The sequence below is a fragment of the Falco cherrug genome, chromosome 4 (assembly GCF_023634085.1).
Source record: "Falco cherrug isolate bFalChe1 chromosome 4, bFalChe1.pri, whole genome shotgun sequence".
In the NCBI taxonomy this organism is placed as follows: Eukaryota; Metazoa; Chordata; class Aves; order Falconiformes; family Falconidae; genus Falco; species Falco cherrug.
The window spans coordinates 93,570,780-93,591,834 of NC_073700.1; the positions used below are offsets into that span (position 1 = coordinate 93,570,780).

Here is a 21,055-nt window from a genome sequence, read left to right on the forward strand (position 1 = left end):
CTCTTGTCTTCATTTTATAAAGGAGATGAAACTTTTTTGTGTTTTCAGAGTGTTTTAGCAAGTTCCCTGCTGTTATTTGGATGCCTGAATTGTTATTTGATGCCCTCAGAGTGATTTGTATGTTTCTCACACCGGGTGCCGTTAATATTTAATGAATTTTAGACCATCACAAAGAGAAGATTCAACGCACGCAATGATATAAGTACTCTCCTGTGGTAGTTGTCACTGGAGAAATTATTAGGGTAGATTTTTTTTTTTTCCTATGGCTGTTGCTTTAGAAGGGCTGTGGCTGCACTGGAATTAGAAAAGGGGAACACAGCCACTGATTACAGATAGAGAAGTAAGAAGAAGCCAGTTTGCCAAAAGATTCAGTACATCTTTCCGATGGAAAAAACATTGGGACATGTTAAAATCTCTTCTGGAGTAGTGCATAATAATATATACCTCTGCAGGCTCATCTATGTTTAAAATGCAGGGAAATGTGAAGACGACATTTTCCAGAAAAAAAAAATATATCCAGGTTACATGCATTATATTTATGTACTGAGTTTATTCTACACAATGTGGAGCAAATTTTGCATCCCATTTATATTTTTAGGGAATATAAGCCCATTTTAATGGCATCCAAATTATGATGTTTGCCTGTGCAGCTTCAACCTGCACAGACTGAGGTTGGGAGATAGGAAAAAAATAGGTTTTCTTTTCTCATGGACAGGGATTTTGCTAATGATGGCTACAAGTTCACCAGTATCAGTTGTCCATAGTCCCTATCACAAGATGTATAATATAAGTGTTTTGGGGCTTTTGCTTCCTACCCTGAAGGTAGGTGACAAGTTGTGTTGCGGGTGAGGTATTACCTTTTAGAATAAAGATGCAGACTGGAAGTCTTTGGGGTTTTATTCTTAAAATGAACGTGTGAAAATCTAATTGCCTTGCATCATACTGAGAAATGAAACATATTTTTGAAGCAGCCCTGTACGCACCAGCCAGCCGTGCACCTGATTTGGCATCGCCCTAAGCTTTTTTGAAGCAGCTCGCACCCACCCCCCCCAAGAAAGAAGAGTATGTATAGATCCAATGTTTTCCAGCTTACCGTCAGACTAGTTTATTTTGGGGAGCACACGTTTCCCCGAACGAAGCATCACAGTTTGGAGGAAAGCGGTTTGTAAAGCAGGCTGGGGGAGCGCTGTCCCAGCCAAGCCTCCTGCCAGGCAGCACCGGTGACCCCCGCCCGCCCCCCGCGTGGGCAGAGTGGGGGTTCGGCGGTGCCCGGGGCAGCGAGCACCGGTGGGGAGCGGCGAGGAGGAGCGCAGCTCACGGGGGTCAGGCTGGGGCGGGGGGAGAGGCCCCGGGAGCGGCCCCCGCCTGCCCCGGCCCCTCGCGGGGAGCCCCGGCCCCTCGCGGGGAGCCCCGGCCCCTCGCGGGGAGCCCCGGCCCCGCCGCGCCCCGCGTTGCCCGGGCGGGGAGAGGCAGCCCCCGGGCTGGGCGGGGAGGGCCGGGGAGAGCCCCGGGGGTGGGGGGCGGCTCGGCGGAGAGGAGCGGAGCGGAGCGCGCTGCGGCGCTCCCCGCGGGCAGCCCCCGCTCCGGCCGCTCCCCGCCCCCGCCCCGCCGGCCGGGGACCGGCCCGCAAGGCCAGCGGCGCCGCACGGGGCGGGCTGCGGGGCCGGGGACCAGCCCGCCGGAGGGAGGCAGCCGGCGCCGCCGCTCTCTGCCCAGGTACCGGGCTCCGCACCGGACCTGTCCGGGGCTCCACGTTTCCTCCCCTCCTCCTCTTTTACCTTTTCCTCCTCCGCTTCTTTCCGCCTCTTGCCCTCGATCCGCTCCCCCTGCCCCCGCCCCGCGGGCGCAGCCCCCCGACGCCGCGGCCGGCCCGGGCGGTGCTCGGCGGGGCCGCGGGAGGGAGTGGCCGGGCATCTCCCGGCAGGGAGACGGGGTCTGGGGCTGGCAGCCTGTCCGTGCGTGTGCGCCGGGGGGGAGGGAGGCATGGGGCCGGGGGGTGCCGGAGGAGGGACTATGGGGAGAGGAAGGTATAAGAAGGGATGCGGGCAGGAGAGGGGGGTGATGGAAGGAGGGGGTGCGGGGCCGAGGGGCAGGCGCTGACAGCTGCTTTCCCCGCACCCGCAGTCCCCTCCCCCGGTGCCGCCGTGGGGTGGGACTCCCCGGAGGGCCACCGTCTCCCGAACTGCTCCCCCCCCCCCACCCGCCCCCGCTGCTGCCCGGCGCCGGGGGTCGGTGCCGGGGGCGGCCGGGCTCCGCCACCCGACGGCGCGTCCGGGACGCTGCCCCGCAGCCGGCGGCACCCCCGGGACCATGGCCCGGCTCGGCGGGGGCTGCCCGGCGGTGCCGCGCCCCGTCCCGGCCGCCGCCTTCTTCCTCCTCCTGCTGCTGGGTGCCCCGTGCCGCCGCGGGGCGCTGGGGTCCTCCCTGCTCACAGGTAAGGGGGCGCGGGGCTGCGTGGGGCTCACCTGCCGCGGGGCTGCCCGGCCGCCACGGGGCGCGGGGGGTGGCGGCTGGACGTGCAACGGCGTGCGCTGGGCAGGTGAACACACGAACCACCCCCCCACACCACCCCCTGCCTTCCCACCCCCCCATCCCCCCCCCCCCCCCCCCGCTTTCCCTCGACGGTTATATTTTCCTGTTATCTGGGGCACGGAGGGAAACGCTGAATCGATTTCTAGCACGAGCAAGGAGCCATTAGATTTCGAGAAGAGATTCCAACATGACACAATACCGGCTCATAAGCGCTAGGGCCGTAAAGGGATTTCTAATTTGATTCCGTCTGACAGTCAGCCTGCTAATTTTGACTCCTTTGCCAATTGGCTGTCGCCCGTTAAAAGGATGCTTGGGTCTGGGCTCATGCTGTACTCCTGGTCCAAGCCCTCGGAGCGTAGCAGACAGCTTTCTGCTGATTTCAGTGAGCTCTGGGTCTACCGTTATAAAAGCATTCTGCTTTGCGTGGAGTACTCGTTATTCTCCACACGTCATCTGAGAAGAGGAAAAGCGTCCTTCTTTGCCGTAATCGGGGCACAAAGAAAGTCGAGGTTTGTGTGGCAATAAAAGGCCAGTCATTTCCCTGTTCCCTTTGGAATCTTGCAGAAACACTGAACATCCCTGCTTGCTTAAAGAGGGCAAATTAAGGCAAGATTTGAAATCAAAGGCTAGGAATGGAGCAGGGGTTAAACGTGAGTGCGATGAGGATGGTTTCCAAAACCAGCTGGGGGAATTGAAACATGTCAGTATTTTCAATTTTCTATTTCAGGATCCGTTGCAAAATGTGAAAATGAAGGGGAAATTCTGCAGATACCATTTATCACAGACAACCCTTGTATAATGTGTGTTTGCCTGGTAAGTTTGGATTTCAGATTGTAAGAACATTCAAGCCTGTACTAAAAGTAACTGCACAGAAAGGGGAATATTTCACATAATCAAATCTTGGGTGCTACTGTCACCTTTTGTGTAACACAAGGTTATCTCAGAGCTGAGCTAATGGAAAGTAATCCAACCCACGATCTGGCAATCGTTTTCTTTGACTTTAAAACTCTCAGGCACAAAGTTGTACATGACTTTAACGTGACATTGTGAAAGCACATTTACCGTGTGAATTTGGAGGGAGAACTGTTTTCACAAAGTCAGGGTGCAAACAAAAAGTCTTTGCTTGTAGCTCAGCAAAGAGAGCGAAAGGTAATGTTTGGAAACGCCGCTGCTTCGAGCTCCCATGTGCTTTAGTTGCACACAGCCGCGGTGCAGGGTGAAGGCTGCAACGTGACTATACATGCTGGAATAAGACGACAGTGAAAGCACAAGCGATGCTTTCATCAGAGCGCTTTGTTCCAGGGATGACACTGCCTGCTGTGCTGGGAATTCAGTGGTTAATAACGTTACTAGCTGATACACATTTTGGGGAGAAACATTCCCTTTCCTTGTAACTCTGCTTCGGAGTTAAGCATTTTTGGGAGCAATTCAGCTGGACAAGCCAAGGCTTAGGAGATATTGAAAATCAGTTGTTCTAAATAGAATTTCCTACAATGTATTTAAAAGAAAGCCATAAACCTTAATTTTCTGTTGAATGCAAAGAAAAGCATAGACCAGAAAGCACTACGTTTTGCGTTTTGGAAGTTGTAAAGTAGCTGAATGCTCAAAATGTGCTTTGCTTTAGGACTGAAACACCAAGACAGCCTCTCCCTCCCTTCTATTATTGCTATTAATATTATTAGCATTAGCCAGCATTATTATAAGTCTATAAAAGACTTAAAGAATTGTTTCAGGCTGCCTTTTAGAAGGCAGTTTTGGCAGCTGTGGGACCCTGATCTTGAGCCCCCTGAGGCTGATGTATATTGCTACAGAGTTCAATAGATTTTAAGTGAAAGTGATAACTTTCCAGCTAATAGTGATAAAGAATAAGTTATTGATTTTTCTGAGTAGAGGGGGCTGGAGAAAGGAGAAGCATGGGATGTGGTGAGTAAAGAAATCAAAAGGAAAACAAAAAAAAAAAAAAAAAAGAGATGAAGCTGTGTTTTATCATGGATCACCTTCCCAAATATGTCTGCCACCACTCTTGCTAATGGAAGTTGGTGTTAACCAGCAAGGAAGCAATTTATCTGTGAAGGAGCAGAAGTTCAGTCTTGGGCATCAGGGCAATAATGCATCAGGGTAAAATACTTGTATTTATAGATCTCTCTAGACCTTGGCTTTATTAAATCAATGAGCACCCTTTTAGTGCGTGAACATGAAGAACTGCAAAAACCCTTGGATGTAAAAACTCTAGATCTCTGCCATTTGTAGAGCTTACCTTAGTGACATGGCAACTGGGGGCATTTGGCTTCCTTCTGTGCAAGGGGGACACTGATTTATTAAGAGTGCAGATGCCTAGCAATTTGCTGCAGTTACCTGCACTGGACGCGCTCGGTTTTACTTCTGCCAATGGAAAAATGTGATCCCTGTTTCGTGAGTTGGAAGCTGGGAGACCTGGTAGAGGAGAAGGAAACCGGTCTGGAGATACTGACTTTAATGCTGTGCAGCATCCAAAGCAATGACTTATTGGACAGCCTGTTGCGGAAATCTTCGTTCAGGCCTGCCACAAGGGAAAAGATCAATTTTAAGAGGTCTGGGGAGAACAGAAACAAAAGAAACCATGTGGTGATTTGTGACCAGGAGGGAAGAAAGAACCAGGTATCCTTACATCCAACTAGAAATATTGATTGTTTAATAGCAGTTCAGTGAGGAACTTTCTCTGGAAGACTGATCTTATGCTTCAAGGGCAAACCTGATGGATGTTCATATCATAAGAAGTGAACAACTAAAAAGAGAGCTTAATCAGCTGTTCCAGGAAGGAACCTATTGCTGTTCATGAGAGGACAGAAAACTCAACAGAGGGCACTTGTGTTAAAAACACCAGTAAAGCGAGTAACTGAAATATTGGAGTACAGCAGGTCTCCCCTAGCAGTGATACATTCCCATGCCTGCAAGCTGCCATAAATAGCTGCACAAGTTACAGAACTCTGAACAGCTCTGCGAAGAAGAGGAATATCTAAATAACTCCCTTCCAGGATTTTCCCCATCTCACAAACGAGAGGAGACAGAATTGAAATGCGAGAACCGAATGATCAGGTGTTTGACAGAACTGACTCTGTGGGTTGTATCCTGCTGGAGCATGGGGATGCATCCTAGCATGGGGGAAAGAGGGAGGCAGGGTAAGCAAAGCCATCTCCAGCTTCCTCTTAACAAGCTAAATCAGTTGGGAGGGCAAAGCAACAGGTAGTACTCTAAGAGGAAATGTGGTAAAAACTGGAAACTCATAGGTTATGAGTAAGTTGCAATAATGCAACAAAGACTGCGAAGAGCAGTTGCAGATTCAATTCCATATACACCACTGAGAAGTCTTAGCAGGAAGACCAAAAACAAAAGTCGTCTTTTCTCATTTATTAGTGGAGACAGGGCAGATTGCTTTTCATGATAGGGACATGAATAGGACCAAGGCAGATAGTGCAGGGACTGGCTTTGGACAGGGGGTGCTGCTGTAGTAGAGCTTCTAGCTCTTGTTTTAGAGTTATTGGTGATGCAACCCCCTGAATCTTGAATACAAAAGGGAAGCTGTTGGGGATATCCTAGAGGCAGCCAAGTCTAGCTACCAAACAAAATGAGTTAATTCTTGACCATCTGCTGTAACATGTGGAAAGAGAAGTCGTGGTGACAGGGGAATTCAGATGGGGGGGCGTGCTGGAGGTTTTGAATACAGTACACAGTAAGCCATTCACTTCTAAAGTATAGGTAACACTTTTCTAATAAAAAGCCATTGCACCCACCATGAGATAATTCTGTTTTGGGCTTCCCTGCTTGTAGAAATGAAATGTGGTGGAGTGCACGGCACAGCACTGATGCTTGCCCTTAATAGAAGGGAACAGGTAAGACTAAGAGTGTGTGTGTAAACGTACAGTGTAGCTCTGTATGTGAGAACTACCAGCTGAACAAGCCACAATTGGCTAAAATCTAGAGTTCCCTGATTTGTGATTTATACATCTCTGCTTTATGGTCTTAGTAATGCCCATTAAAAATGGTCATTTTTAACATCTGTAAGACAATAGTTTCAATGTGAGCTTTTACAGTTACAACACACTAGCAGTGGTCTATTGCTGTCCAACTAATAATCTCTAAGTACTTAATAAACAAGGATGAATTTGATCTCCAAAGAACATCATTAATTACTGCAAGATTTGTAACAATACAAAAGCTGACTGCAAGAATTGGCCATTTTAATTTTTTTTAAAAAGACAAACATCAAAGTCAAAGAAAGATTGTGGTTTATCCACAAGGAATTTCTTGTAGGACTGTGCTGAAAGCTCAGGTCACCTAACTGCTGGTGTAATGGTTTGACTACAAAGCCATCCCTTCTCACTTTATGCTCGTCCACTTTACAAGTGGATGTGGGTGGTACAGTCACAGTATGAACACACTCATCATCTTCTTTGTCTCTCTGTCAACAGGCAGGCTGCAGAGATGCCAGGTTTTTGGCATGTCTGATCTCCAGTGCGTGATCTGTAGCATGGATGGGCAAAGGCAAATTAAAGCTGACTTCACAATCCAGCGGTTTTGAGAACTTTGATTTATGGCTTGCTGTTTCTATCTGCAAAATGCTGTTAGAGCTAGTGCGCCTTGGGCTTCTGCACACTTCCACCTTGAATGGCTGTGGTTCCGCATCTCTGAGAAGATACACTCTCCCCAGAAAGCTGCCACGCCACCTGGCTTTCCATAGGGTTCAAGGTACTGGAAGAGCACAAAGCAGGCAGCAGGCAACTGAAAGTACCTGCTTTCTTGTGCGTTCGCCTTACACGCTGTTAAACACAGCAACTGGAGGAAGCACTGGCACCCTTAGTGCTTAGGGCTAATGGGTAAAGCAGATACACAGAAGCTACACAGGAAAAATTGTTATTCTAGGTCACGTAAAAAGTGCAGGGTGGCCTACTGGTGCGGTGTCATGGCTGAGCCTCCCATTGCAGCCCTGTTTATAGCTAAATACTCCTCTGATGAAAGGATGGAAAATGCTCTAAGCTGCAGCGAGCTCTGTGTCAGAGGAGGGGAAAGAACAGAAAGTGATGGATGTGATGGGCAGTACCAAGGACTAAGTCAGTCAGCTTTGTGAAGAAAAAATATTGTTGTCAAAAAAGGTAAATTATTATTTCAGATAATGATGTGGCCCTTGACAGTACCAGAAAAAAAAAAGAAAAAGATAGAGAGCATTTGACTGTGAAATTATTTTATGCTTAGTGATAAGTAGTAAGAAAACCTCACGTCCTGCTGGCTTCTGAAAATCAAAGTGATGAAACTGGGTTATAAAGCTGACTGAAAAAAGCTTGCGTTTTAAAGAACTTGTCTGAATTGGCAATGATGTTTATAGGTAAAAACACATAATCTTGATGGTATCCATAATGGAATTATTTTTATTTGGTTTGAGAAATCGAGTCTTTTATTCCAGTTATTAAATGTTTTAAGACCACAAGCGTATATATATATATAACTACACTACCTAATGCGAAGATTCTCTTCTAAAATTTTCTCCCACATCTGTGGAAAAACAAGTTTATTTAAATCCCTATGAGTATTTCCCATACCTCGTGCAGTTTGAGGAACTCAAACATATCATGTATGACAGATTCAGATCTTTATATTTGAAATGTGAAAGTTTTGGGCTGAGGGTAGTGGGGGCATGAGTAAATTTCTGTTAGTACAAACAAACTTCATAAACATGAAAACTTCCCACAGTTTGGTAAGTTTTTTGTTATCTGTATACTGATGATTTCAAAATGTTAGGGGAAAAATGCTATTAACAGAATACTGGGAGAACTTTCGATTAGATTTCTTTTATATGGGTGTCAGGATATAAAATAGGCATGGAATATTTAAGCTCAACTCTGGTACAAGTACGGTAAACGATCAAGTGTAGCAGGGTTTTTGTTGGTACAGCTTTCTGGCTGGAAGGCATCTAAAACTCAAAATAGAAGTAGGCTCGCACCTGATATTATGGCATTTGCTTTCAAGAAATATGTACTTCAACACACACGTGGAAAAGACATAAAAATGCTACAGTCCATCGGAAATAGGTGAGATGAGAATCTGTGCATAATTATAGGACAAGAATTTAAAAAATCACAGAATTAACTTCGCTTGAATTAAACCTCTGAGTGCTGAGTTTTTGAAGGTGAGATGAGCTCAGCAGTGACAACGATGACAGGTGGTGGTGCCAGTGGTGGCGGTGCTGAGAGCCACGTCATTTTATGCTCATTTATCATCATCTGCATGGACTCTGAGCACCTTGCCAGAACAAAGCAGAGGGCCAAGAATAACCTGTCCGTTGGCCAGTGGTGTATATATTTTTAAAACCCAAAAATGCCAGCTGAAAGGGACAGGTGAGAAGCCAGGAACTGCAAGGGAATAGATAAGTATACCTCAGCTAAGAGTGGTCTTCAAATTGCAAAAGTGTGGTGGTTTTTGGGGTTTTTTTTTGGTTTTGTTTTTTTTCCCAGAGAATGAAAGGTTTTATTCTCATTGTTCTTTGTGGGGAGAACAGGTCTTTCACTTTTTTTTTTTTCATTTTTCCAAAATAATTTAGAACAATGTGAGTTGTATCAAGAAACAGCTGATAAAAGCCAGTAGTGATCTTGACAAACCACATCTAAACCAGTACCATTTCCCCTGCCTCTTTTCCAACCCCCTTCCATCAAGCCTGCACCTCAAACGTGCCAACTGCACCTGAGGAGTGGTAATCATATGTCTCAACCTTTTATCACCTAAATCCAGAACAGAAGGAAATAAATGCGAGCCACAAAGTGTAACCAAGTGTCGGAAACCTGAGAAAAGTTTGGAGACAGGAGCTCAGGAAACTAGAAATCAGAGCTTTGCTTGGCGTAACTTTTATTCAGCATGAAACATCATTCTGTAGTTTAAATTTCCACTTTTAAATCCAAATGTGCAATGTAGAATTTGACCTTTGCTCATAAAAAAATTATGTTAAATTCATCATTATAAGACCTAGTGTTCTACCTAGCTTGAACCAACAGAGCAATGAAACCAGTGCAAGCAAACCACAAAGTGGAAGAAATAACCTCAACCCTTGTCCCCGACCTCCTTAAAAAAAAAAAAGCAACAAACCATCTCCGTATTGCAGACTAAAGCAAGAAAGCTACTAGATTTGCTGGGATTCTTTACCTATAGCATGGTTGGTTTCTGTGGCCAATGCACAAGCACACAGTTAGCCTGAGAGCAAGTGCTTGACACGTGTTCAGTGGAGATGGCAGTGTTTTAGTACAGCAGGATTCAATTGTTGTTGCGTCAAGGTATAATGCATCCCAGATGGCTTTTAGTGGAGTAGTGCATATTAAAAAAAAAAAAAAAAAAAAATTCATCAAACAATTCTTTCATACCTATTTGATTTAATTTAATTTCGATAGTTTACATATATCAACTACAGAATCTTCCAAGACCGCATCTTCTTTCAATTTAAATATTCTTGGTCTTTATTACTGTATAATATAATCAGCTTTCTCTTCACCCACAAAAATAACAAACAAAGAGACAACAAAGTCTATGATACAGTAGTGTACTGGTAGTTTTCACCCTCATGTTACTGCAAAAGAGAATGTTGTTTTGATCCGTGTATGAAGGGTTCCTGGAACACAAACATGCTCCAACATGATGAAAGCTTTATTAGTTTTTATCCAGTTTAAAAAAGATACAGATGTATATGCCCTCTCTTAAACGAAAAACAACCCAACACCCTACACCCCAAAAACAAACCCTGAAAGCAAAACCCAGTCATAACGCCATGTCTGGCATGGTACAGCTGGGTGTCCCACGTGTGCTTTGTAATGGAGACTGAAGAACAATGTGTGTGTTTGAATACGTTTATGAAGATGTTTTTGCAAGTGCAAAGCGAGTTGCATGAAGAGCCTAGAGATGGTTAAATGACCTGTTGTGGAGGTGATTGCTTTGGTAGACTCTCCTGAAGGACAATTCAGGCACGTTCAGTTGTACTTGCTCTTAGTTCATGCAACACCTGTAAGAAAAGGCTTTGGCTTGCCTAAGAGTGAAACAGAAACTGTCTAGGGTAGAAGATGGTGACTCTAGCTTGATTCTCAAAGTTTCCAGCAGCAGTGTTGAGGCAGTGTTCAAGTCAGTTTAGTCCCATATACAGGTATGGCCCCCCTGGCCAAGTACTACCTTGTGCAACATCTCATCTAATTTTCTCCGCTGAGGGCTGAGTACAGATTGTATAGCTGGGTGCTGTGTCTGTGCCATCTGTGGACCTTCTGAAGTCCACTTTCTGCACTTCGCTTCACATTCCAGAGCTGCCTCATTGTGGCACATTGCTGTGCAGGCACATTTGCCTTCAGTTCGCTATGCTTTATTGTGACATCTAGTTTGGAGACATGATGCACAGTCATATGTGACTTATGATTATGATGAGGCCTTTCTGGAAATCTGCAGGCTTGAAGGAGCCGTTTCATGTTGTTCTCGAACCACATGGGATAGTGAAGAGTTCACCACTTGCACATTTCTAACATAGAAGCAGCTGCATTGAGCGAATGTACGTATGCACACAGTGCTGAACTGATTATAGGTCTTGGCAAAACCTCCTTGGAAGACAGCTGGTGATATGTCACTGTAATGATGATGAAGATCCTATCCATCAGGTATGGAAATGAGATTCTTTTTGGCATAAATAAAGGATTAGAGAACTTGAATACAAAAGAACATATTTAAAATGTATAAATAATATGTGGAAAAATATGAAGGGCACAAAAATGCCGTAAACTAAATGGAAAAATGTAATATTAGTTGCAAATGTCCTTGGAATGTGTCTACAATAAGTGCAAAATGGATCAGTCTAGGTTAAGGCACTTTTTTATTGCCAATAAGAAAAACATTATTAAAGAACTGGTCCAATATCAAAATGGCATTTTAAAAGCATACAGTTACCTGTATATAGTTTTTATTAGCTTTCAAGTTTCTTCCGTTGACTTGTTAATGGTCTTTTTAAGAATTATGATCCTGTAAGTGAATGGCTTACAGTGTCAGTACTTCTGCTGTTCTGCTTTGTGCTGCTATATAGAAATAGATATTTTTTTCCTCACCAAATATCTGGTTTTATTTCCCCATCACGTTTTAACAGAAATTTTTGAGGTAAGAAAAATATTAAGCAACAACCAAAAAATCAAATGAAAATGCAACCTTTTTATATTGAGCTTATGGTCAAATAAAAGGCGGTTGTGAAGAAAAGACAGTATTGTATAAAAGCTTTTACCTGTAATACTACTATTAAAATGGCTGTCATACCAGTGCTTGCTCATATTGTACCTAATAACTGCTGTAATTACTTCCTCTGAATCTTACCATCTTATGCATTAAGCTGCAGATAAAAAATTCCTGGTCTGACCTTTTGTCCGACTGGGCTCTGTGCAGCATTTTGCATCCAGGTGAATTCAGTGCTGAGCCCCCTGGTGCCAAGCACAGTGTGGACCCCAGCCCTTCTCATCCCCAGGAGCTGACCTTGAGACCTGAGTATCATATACTTTTTTTTTTATCTCTCCCATATATTTGTTAGACTTTCTTCCTGCTTTTTTTTCCCCTCCATTTTCCCCTTGCGCCTGGAATCCACTTGCTCTAGGTAGTGGTCCAAAATGGGATGTTAAACTAGAGCCATGTACCACCGCCTGACTGAAAAAATAACATGTCTTCATGCGTTGTCTATGATTTGCATCCTCTTTACTTGTTTCCTTATCCGTTCCACACACATCAACCTCCTGGCTGTCATTTTCATTTTCTGTATCGTATCTTAGATCTTCCAGAGAGGGAAGCACTGTATGTTTGTGCTGTGAAGTGCTATGGCAAAAGGCTATACTATGAAATAGTGTTAGAGTTGGAGATCTACCTGTGCTTGTAAGCACAAAAGATGGAAATGTGATAAAATGCCATGAAAATGATGGAAAAGATGATGTTTTCCCTGACAAACTGAGGTCCCAGTTTTTCTGAGTCCCTGTTTTAAGCAAACCTTTTTGCAAAGCTTCAGTGTTAAGGGTTGAATCAGGCTGTCTTTAGCTCTGCCTTAGAGCTATGATTACATTGCATTTTGCTCCAGAGCAGGTCTAGTTCATATAGGGCATCTGCAGTCGGTTGCACGGTAGCAGTGCTGCCTTATGTATGCATAAACCCCAACCTGCAGTGTTGAAATTTTCTGTAAATCAGATATTTAGTGCAAATTCCTCAATTATGTAAACACTTCCATTTCAGTTTTAAGTTTCTCTGTGCTGAGCACTGCGTTGGCTTCAGTGTCCAGAGCTGTGCCGGACTTGAGAAGTTGAAGTCTGCCGTTTCTACTTCACACTGAAAACCCCAGGTACTGCTCATCCCTGGGCTGCTAAGGTGCTCAGCATCACCTCAGCTCCCCTGCTGGCTACAGCAGTTGCCAGTTGCCCCTCTCCCCAGACAGCCGTGGTATGGCTCGCCTCCTCTTCTGTAACTAAACATCTCGCTTGAGCCATGAAAACAGCAGCTCTGCACTCCTCCTTACCCAGGGGGATGCAAGCCAAGGTGTCATAGACCCCTGGCTGGGACAATCAGATTTCTGATAGCTCATAGCCTAAACATTGTGTGTTTGGGGGTTTGTTTTCTTGTTTTGCTTTTTTTAGCTATTCTGACATCTTTATATTCAATTATATTAAGTGGCTTCAATGGGAATTGGATCTTCCTCAAGATTTGGAACCGTCAAAATGCATTCTGATGGCCAGCTAGAGGCATACATTTGCATCTGTTTTTCTGGTTTGCCTTATGATTTATTAGTGGCTGAAGAATAACAGAGCTTGATTGCCCTGAGGTTGTCTCCTCCTCCTTTTTTTTTGTCTGGGCGGTGATGTGCCGTTGGGGCATGGTTTGGGAGAGATGGGGAAGAGCTGATAAACGGCTGCTCTAAGGCTCTGTAGTGGTTATGATCCGATTGTGCCAGTTAGTGAAACACCTCGAGGTTGTGCCGCTTGGAAATCGTTAGGGCAGGAAGGAGCCAGGCAGGGTGGCTGGGCTGGAGATAAGGCTATTAGCTGAAGGATTGCCTGTGGGACCTAACATACTGATAAGAGCAGCAGGCTCTCCTACTACTGTTGATCATTTTCTTGTGACAGAGAGTAAGAGAATAATTGTTTTCTGTTCTGTATATGGCAGTGCACAGTTGATCATTTTCATATTTAGCAGTTGTTTCCCTCCCCCCCATCCCTACAAATACTCTGTTCTGGGGGGAGCAGTTACTTGGGTTAGGTGGATTGGTGTGCAACCTGGCAAATGCTTTTGATTACAATAAATGAATAAAATTATGTTGGCAGGTAGACTGCATAACATGCAGGCTTTTTAGCCTGTAAACCAAAGGGTGTTGGATGGGTTGTTTGTAAAAGCAGTGGATAAAAAAATGCTGGACAATTAAAATCATTATACATTAAAATGTTGACGGTGTGGTAGTGCAAGAAAACTTTTTAACAGATGCATGCTTGAGGCTTAGTTTGTGATCTAAAGGGATTAAGCATTTCTGGAGAAATTTGCTGATGTGGACATGTAAGATGCAGCATAGTGCACTGATGCTGAACCAGAGATTGTTTAACATGAAAATGCCGAGGAAACAGAAAAAACGTGCAATTTGTGTAGCTTCTGGAAAAATGTGTGTGTCCAGTTTAACTTGGGAAGGTTTCCAATTCCCAAGCAAAAACTCTTTGGCCCAAAAATTAATCTGAAGTGGAATTTTAAAAAATATCTAGAACTCTAGGCTGTGGTAGTAAGAAGTTTGATTGCTTTTATGTATTTGTTACACGAAGGGTACATATTCAGTGCCTAAAATTATGTGTAATCATTTTATTGTAAAAGGAGTATCTTTGATGCCATCAGGTTTCTTGGCATAATTAAATCAATCCACATATGGAAACATACAAAGGTGGGAGCCAAAAAGGAGAAGAGAAAGCCAATTGCCTACAAGAAAAGGGAGGGTTGCTGGAAGGCGGTCATCTCCAGGGATGGGTAGGCAGCTCCAGGCTGTTCACTGGGCAGTGCCTCTTACATACAAGACAGCACAAAACCCACTGGTGAGACAGAGCTTTAGTTGAGAGGATGTGGATGTGATGTGACTCAAGGAAACCCATGTTTGACTCTGGAACCAGAGGTCTAAAAGGGTTTAAAGCACCTTCTAGAGACTTATTGTTACTACTGTGTGTTTGTGGACAACTTGTGACTGTGGCCATAAGGTAGTTGCCATCAAAGGATTTAGGTTAACTCACTGAGCAGTGCTGTGGTTGGGCTGTTGGACCAAGCAGCCCGTGATAAATCTCTGGTCTCCTCCATTGAGAAGAAAACTCAGAACAGGAATTCCTTACAGCTGGCGTGCCAAGTAGAGCTGACAGCAGTTGCTGGCTATAAGCCCTTACCCTAAACTTCACTCTCTCTCTGTTTTGGGGCCGAGTGCCTCACGCTGTTCCACTCGGGGTTCACTGCTCTGACCTGGGAGACAGGAGCACCTCCTCTTGTGTCATACAGCTTCGCAGCTGGCAGCTGTGGAAGAAAAGCAGTTTATTGTCAAGTGTATCGAGAGTCATTGATGCAGAGATTAGTGATTTCGTCTTGGTCAGGAGATTGTCCTCTGGGCTAGAGAAGTGCGTTTCAACTGCCCATGTAAAACTCAGCGGTGTGGACAGGCTGGATGAAATGCTGTTCCTCTTCCAACCCAGATCGGGCAGTGACTTGGCAATGAGGGCTTTCTCTAATTGCAGAAGAAGGTACAGTTAATAAAACCCTAAGTTTCCAAGACCTCAAGTGGATACTTCTTAGTTTTCTTCAATTTAGTCCCAGGTTCTCATTTGTACATAGCACTTGAGTCTCTCATCACAAAGAGCCCTTCCTATGCTAAAGGTGTGAAACCTTTGGATTTCAGGCTGGCTTTCCACCTCTCCTGTGTTTTGCCCCCAGCTGCCCGGGTAGCAGCGTTGCTGCCTGAGATCTTGCTCTTCAAAGAGAACAGTGCTATCCCACACAGTGAAATCACCTCTGGCTGCCTGGTGAGCGCTGTGGACTTCGAGCCAGGCATAATCCCTTTCCTGACATTTGAATCTCATTAATTGGGTTAACAAGATGCTATCTGCGCTCCATACTTATGTAAATATAACCTGCTAGCAAAGATCTTAATAGCACCTGATCTGTCACGTTGCCTTTACAACTATCAAGAGGTACCACTGCAGGAGTCACTTCCAAAAGCAGGTTGTGTTCGTGGTCCCATGGGTCCCTTTATAAGCTGTAAGAAATGCTGGTGGTCAAGGCCAACTGTTCAGATGTCTTTAAAGTGTCCCACTGGTGACCGAAAATCACTTTGTCAAGATGACAAATGGCTCGCGCATACCCCGTTCACCTCAGAGCTTCAATCTAACGTCAGCTCCATTTACTTGTCAGAAACAGGTATTTTTTTTACTTCCAGCAGAGCAAGTGGGGCAGGGGAGAGGAAGGAGCGAAGGGAACACAGGCTGAGGAAAAATCTGCTTGTATGGCTTCTATTCAATGTATTATTGTAGTTGAGATTTGCAGGCTTTGGACATAGCAGAATCTGTTTGTTTGTACATGTGCAAAACAGAAAGAAGGGAATTTGCTGTTCAGAAGTGAGAACTGTCCCTGCAGGGCTACGATTATGCAAAAACTTGTTTTAACCACTGGATTTTTCAAGCAGAAAGTGGTTGTGCATTGTGAGTTTCTTATTTTGGACAGTAGACTTCTTTCCAGAGCAACATTGAAGAATAACTGTTTAATTAACTGGGTCTACGCAGTGCATGGGGCATTGTGCATGTGTCTGCGCTGCAGAGCTCGGCTCAAACCTCTGAACTCGCGTGGGTGGTTTCATTGACTGCAAGGGTATTGTCATGTGGCGAAGCGATCAGGGCTGCAAGTGAGGGCTTCTACATCTCACCCAGAAGCAGCGAGGGCCAGGCCACAAAGTACGGTCAAAGTCAGCTTGAGAACTGTGAAAGCAACTTTGACAGCTTTGGCTTTAAGTTTCCTCTTAGTGACTTCCATATCACTTTTGCTTAGCTCACGAGTCAAAATAAGCTTTTTCTCCTAGTAGCTCTAGCGTTGGCTCAAGTTTTGAAAGTCACAGTCTAACTTCATTTGGCAATGCAGCTGATCGCAACAAAGGAAAGCTTATTCCACCTTCCCCCTCTGCATCTGATGGAAGCTTTGCATCTGTCAGAAGTGTGAGTAGACACGAAGCATAAACACATAGAAATGAGATGTGTCAAATAAAACATGATGGTGGCATACATTTTTTGGACTAAATTCTCCCATGATCTTGAGCTTCTCTCGCTGGCACCAACTGGATGAAGCCCATTTGAGGATAACTGCTGCCACGAGCCATCCACGAGTCAGGATTCCCGGCTGCCCCTTGAGATTTTACTAGCACGGAGCAGTTGCAGCAGAAAGGAGTGAGCCCCTGCAAGTTGAAGGCAGCGTTAAAAGACCATAAAAGCTCTTGCCCCCTTGAAGGAGTCCTCCCTGAAATGCTCTTGATCCTTGTTTCTTCCCCCTTTTCTCTATACAGAGCAACAAGCTGGGGGCTGCCCCTTCTCTCTGCAGACTGCTGTGAGTGGCCTCTGCTTTTTTTTTTGCTAATACCACTGTGTAGCACAGGCAAGATCACGTAAGAAAACAAATGCAAGGTCAGCGCTCAGTTTTCTTGCAAGTTCATTAAACCAGCAGTGTCTGGAGGCGTCTTGCCTAAATAATTTTGTAATAGAAAACATACTCTTGTTGCTTTCTTTTGGGCTACTATTTTTATTTGGTTGTTGTTCCTCAAGCATTTTGGTCCCATTTCAAAACTTGCTTCAATTAAATGAAGAGGGGTTTTTTTGGTGCTTTCCAGTTTAAAAGCTGTGCTACTACTGCAAAACTTCTAGGAGTCCTCTGGATTATGAAGCTAGGATTGACAGGGATTTTCCTGACAAAGTAACATTAAAAAAAAACCATGTAGATTAAAAATTTGGAAGAAAATAAGAAAACCCTCCCCCTTCCCTCCCCCAGCCGAGGTCTCCTGTTGCTGCTTCTGGCATGCATCACATCTTTGAGGATACAGTATCATGAGAAAACTGTCACTTGGTGATGTATTAGGGTAATATATCATGAGAGCATCGTTTCTTTAGAGGATATGGGCAGTAAAAGACATGATTCTGGCCAGACAGAGCAGCAGGGGACCTTGCTTTTTTTTCTTCCCGTTTCTTTAATCTAGCTCTGTTTTTGTGTTGTACAGAAGTGAGTTTCTTCATGGGATATGACTTGTTGCAGAGTAAGTTAGGAGGCCCATTGGGCTTTTTAAACTCTTGAAGAAGTACATGGCCTCAAGGGCTGCTTTGTTCAAAGTTTTTAGAACAGGCTCAAGCCCAAAACTAGAGCATTTGCCACTGCCTAAATCTCCAGTGTAAGGGTTGAGTAAGCAGACTTCAGATAGAGAAGGCAATAAAGATGCAACAATTGTTTGGATAATATATTTGTAGATTTAGCCCATCAAAATGTGATGAAATTATATTTATAAAAAAAAAACAAACACCAAACAACAATAACCAAACAGTCAATGCATCTCTTTTAAATAAATGCCAGATTAAGTTTTTTAATTCACATAAGTAGAAGAAATATAACTATTGGTCAGTATTCACTCTGTAATAGAAGATATAGTTATCTCATCCAAAAACCAGGAACTCTGAAGTGACGGACTCAGTTTTAGGTGTTCTTTTATTGTTTTCATGGTTTTGTTTTTCTCTCATTGGCAACATCTGCAGGAAAATAAGCTGAACACGGTCTATAGGGCTAGGATGGCAGTAGTGAAGAAGCAAAAGTGTTGTTAGGACACTCTCGATGGGACTGAGTTAATTTTTGAGATGGGCTAGAACGTGGCACAGTGGCTTCATCTAAAAAGTGTTGAATTCAAATGATTTAATAAGTTATTTTAAACCTTTGGCACAATCTTCTTTACCTTCTATGAACTTGGCTTGATAATACTTCAGTCCCTTCATCAACAATTTTTTGGGGCTGTCGCTTACTCTGAGTCAGAATTTTCTTAGATTGTTTTCAGACCAGTTTGGCTGGGGGATAATATGAGGCAACTTCTCCTCCAACCCGTCCTATGGCCCGTAAGGGGGATCAGCAGAGCAGCGTGCTCCAGGAGCTAACGCACCCAGGGCACAGATGCTCTTCCACATCTACTGACTTCAGCTGTGTGTGGATGGCTTCTGGATCAGCCTGAGGCAGAGGAAGATTTTACGGCCCTCAGCTGCCTGTTCACTTCTCTGGGAGAATGAATTCTGCCCCGTCAGCTTCGGTCAGGGTAAACCAGGCTAAGCTGCACTACGCTTTTAAGACACTCATTTAACTTAAAATAAATTGGGCAGTGATGATCTGAAAAGTTTTGCTGGCTGATCTGAATGACTGGGAACATCTAGCAAGGGGGAGATTGTAAGCTCATAGGGTTGAGTCAGTGAGCCATAGCCTCTTCTAGCGGCACGGGTACAGGTTTGCACACTTGGCTTCAGATCGACAGGTATTGCCTGTGACTACTGTTTTCTTAGGCATTGGCATCAGATTTGGGTGACTGATAATTAATACGAATGCTTCATTGACAAAATAGAAAAACTATTAATTTGGGGGTTTTGTTGGTTTAAAAACATATTTAAAATTCACGGGAAAAGCCATGAATTTGAAATGCATGCACCTTGTGAAATGCAAAGGTGTGTTCTCCCACAGTAACCCCGGTGCATACCCTTTCCCTGAAAAGCTGGCTCCTGGATTACTATAGGTAGTTTTTCAAACTACAGTATGAACTACTGTGAAACACGTGAAGAACCTATCTCTTATTCCTAGAAGACTATCCTGCTATTCTGGTGATGGGTAAAGAGTTTTGCCTTTAACTTTACAGCTGAAGAACTCTAATGCGAAGTGGCACTTGGAGGTTGAGGTGGAGGCAGGGAGATGGAGAGCTGAGCAATCTGGATCCTGCTCTGGCTTTCTCACTAAGTTAATCTGCAGTTACGGTCATTGCGTCTGGCTGCGTCTACTTTGCCGTAAGCTCACCGGAGCAGGCATGTACTCCTTGCACGTGCTTATACAACGTCTGATGTAATGGGACCTTGATCCCAGCTGCAGCCTTAGCAGTTACATTAACGGAAACAAATATTAAGAGGAAGAAAGCGCTTGCTTTGCACCACATAGCAGTGCAGCGGGCTGCTGTTGGGGAGCGTTGGGATTGCAGCAGGCCACCGAGGTCACTTTCCTCATGCTGGTGAACATCATTAAGCACAGTGAAAAAAAGAAAGAAAAAAAATATCTGTTCAGTCTATAAGGGGTTGTGAGTGATGTGTCCTGAATGACTTGCGCATACTCATGCCTTCCTCGCAGCGGTGGGGAATACCCGTCTGCAGTGAAAATTGGTGTCATCTTTCAGCGGGGCCTTTGTTTTAATCATCTTTCCTGGGGAGCAGGGAGAGCTTGAATTATGAAGGGGATGGCTGATGCTGGCTGAGCACCACCACAGGGAGAGGCCAGATAAGCTAAAGAGATTACGGGGATGAGGGGATAAATCGGAGGCTACCAAGTGCTCTGCTCAAAAAAAACAAAAGGAAAGAAAGACTCCGTGAACTGACCTGGCATGTTTTGTTCCTTATGAAATACTGTCATTTGCATCGAATGCAATTCATTCTGAAAGCACGGTCATGTTGTGCCACGGGCAAGGATCTAATGCTGAAAGTACTGAAGCATATGTTTGGCTTCACTCCCATCGAAACTGAAGACATGCTTAAAATCATAGGGCTTTTCTCTCTGAGGGGAGAAGCATATGCCTTGGTGTTTGTAGGTTTATGTGGGTAAACAGAGAGAACTGTATCATTTTGCAGAGAACAGACATTGTTTCATAGGGAAATATTTTTTCCACCTTGAATTTAAAAACACACCTACTGTGCTAAACCATTTTTGTTTGCTTTTGCAAGGAAAAAAGTACTACCAGATAATTGGAGGGGAACAAGGGAAATGAGACCTTTTGCTCATCTCCCTTAACAGTGGTTCGAAATGTCTGCAAACATCTCTTCTTCGGGAGTGGTGTCTCCTCCCTGAAGCCAAATCATGTGGCTCTTGCTCAGGCAGAGAAAGGCTGATGGAAGACAGCAGCCCCCCAGTATGAGCAAGGGTGGCTTGCTTGCATCAGCTCCACCCGCTAAAGGAAGGTTTGTAGGTCAGACCCGAGACACTGAGTTCCAGGCAGGAGTGCCAAGGGAGCGAGGGTGTTATTTTCAGAAAACACCTCAGGATTTGTCTAGACCATGACTTACGCACATGCCTGAGCCTGTTCTCCATAAGCGTAGGTGCAGCACACGCTTGGGAGCCTGAGGCTCCTGAGCTTTGCTGAGGGACAGAGCCTGTGGCCAGCGCTGGCCCAAACCTTTGCTCCTGTGGCCTGCATGGGCTAAGCATGGCTCCAGGCACACTCAAGAGGATGCTCTGGCCACGTGTGACA

The 21,055-nt window shown here is 44.8% G+C and overlaps 1 protein-coding gene across 2 annotated transcripts in view; it reads left to right on the forward strand.

The window, feature by feature from the left end:
* The first annotated feature begins 2,083 nt into the window (after positions 1-2,083).
* The window catches only part of BMPER (BMP binding endothelial regulator), a 145,185-nt gene continuing 126,213 nt past the window's right edge, over positions 2,084-21,055 (forward strand). For both annotated transcript variants that reach the window (XM_055710162.1, XM_055710163.1), the window contains exons 1-2: positions 2,084-2,434; positions 3,260-3,345. In XM_055710162.1, the coding sequence (XP_055566137.1) occupies positions 2,311-2,434; positions 3,260-3,345 (210 nt within the window). In that variant the 5' untranslated portion in view covers positions 2,084-2,310. The remainder of the gene's footprint in view (positions 2,435-3,259; positions 3,346-21,055) is intronic.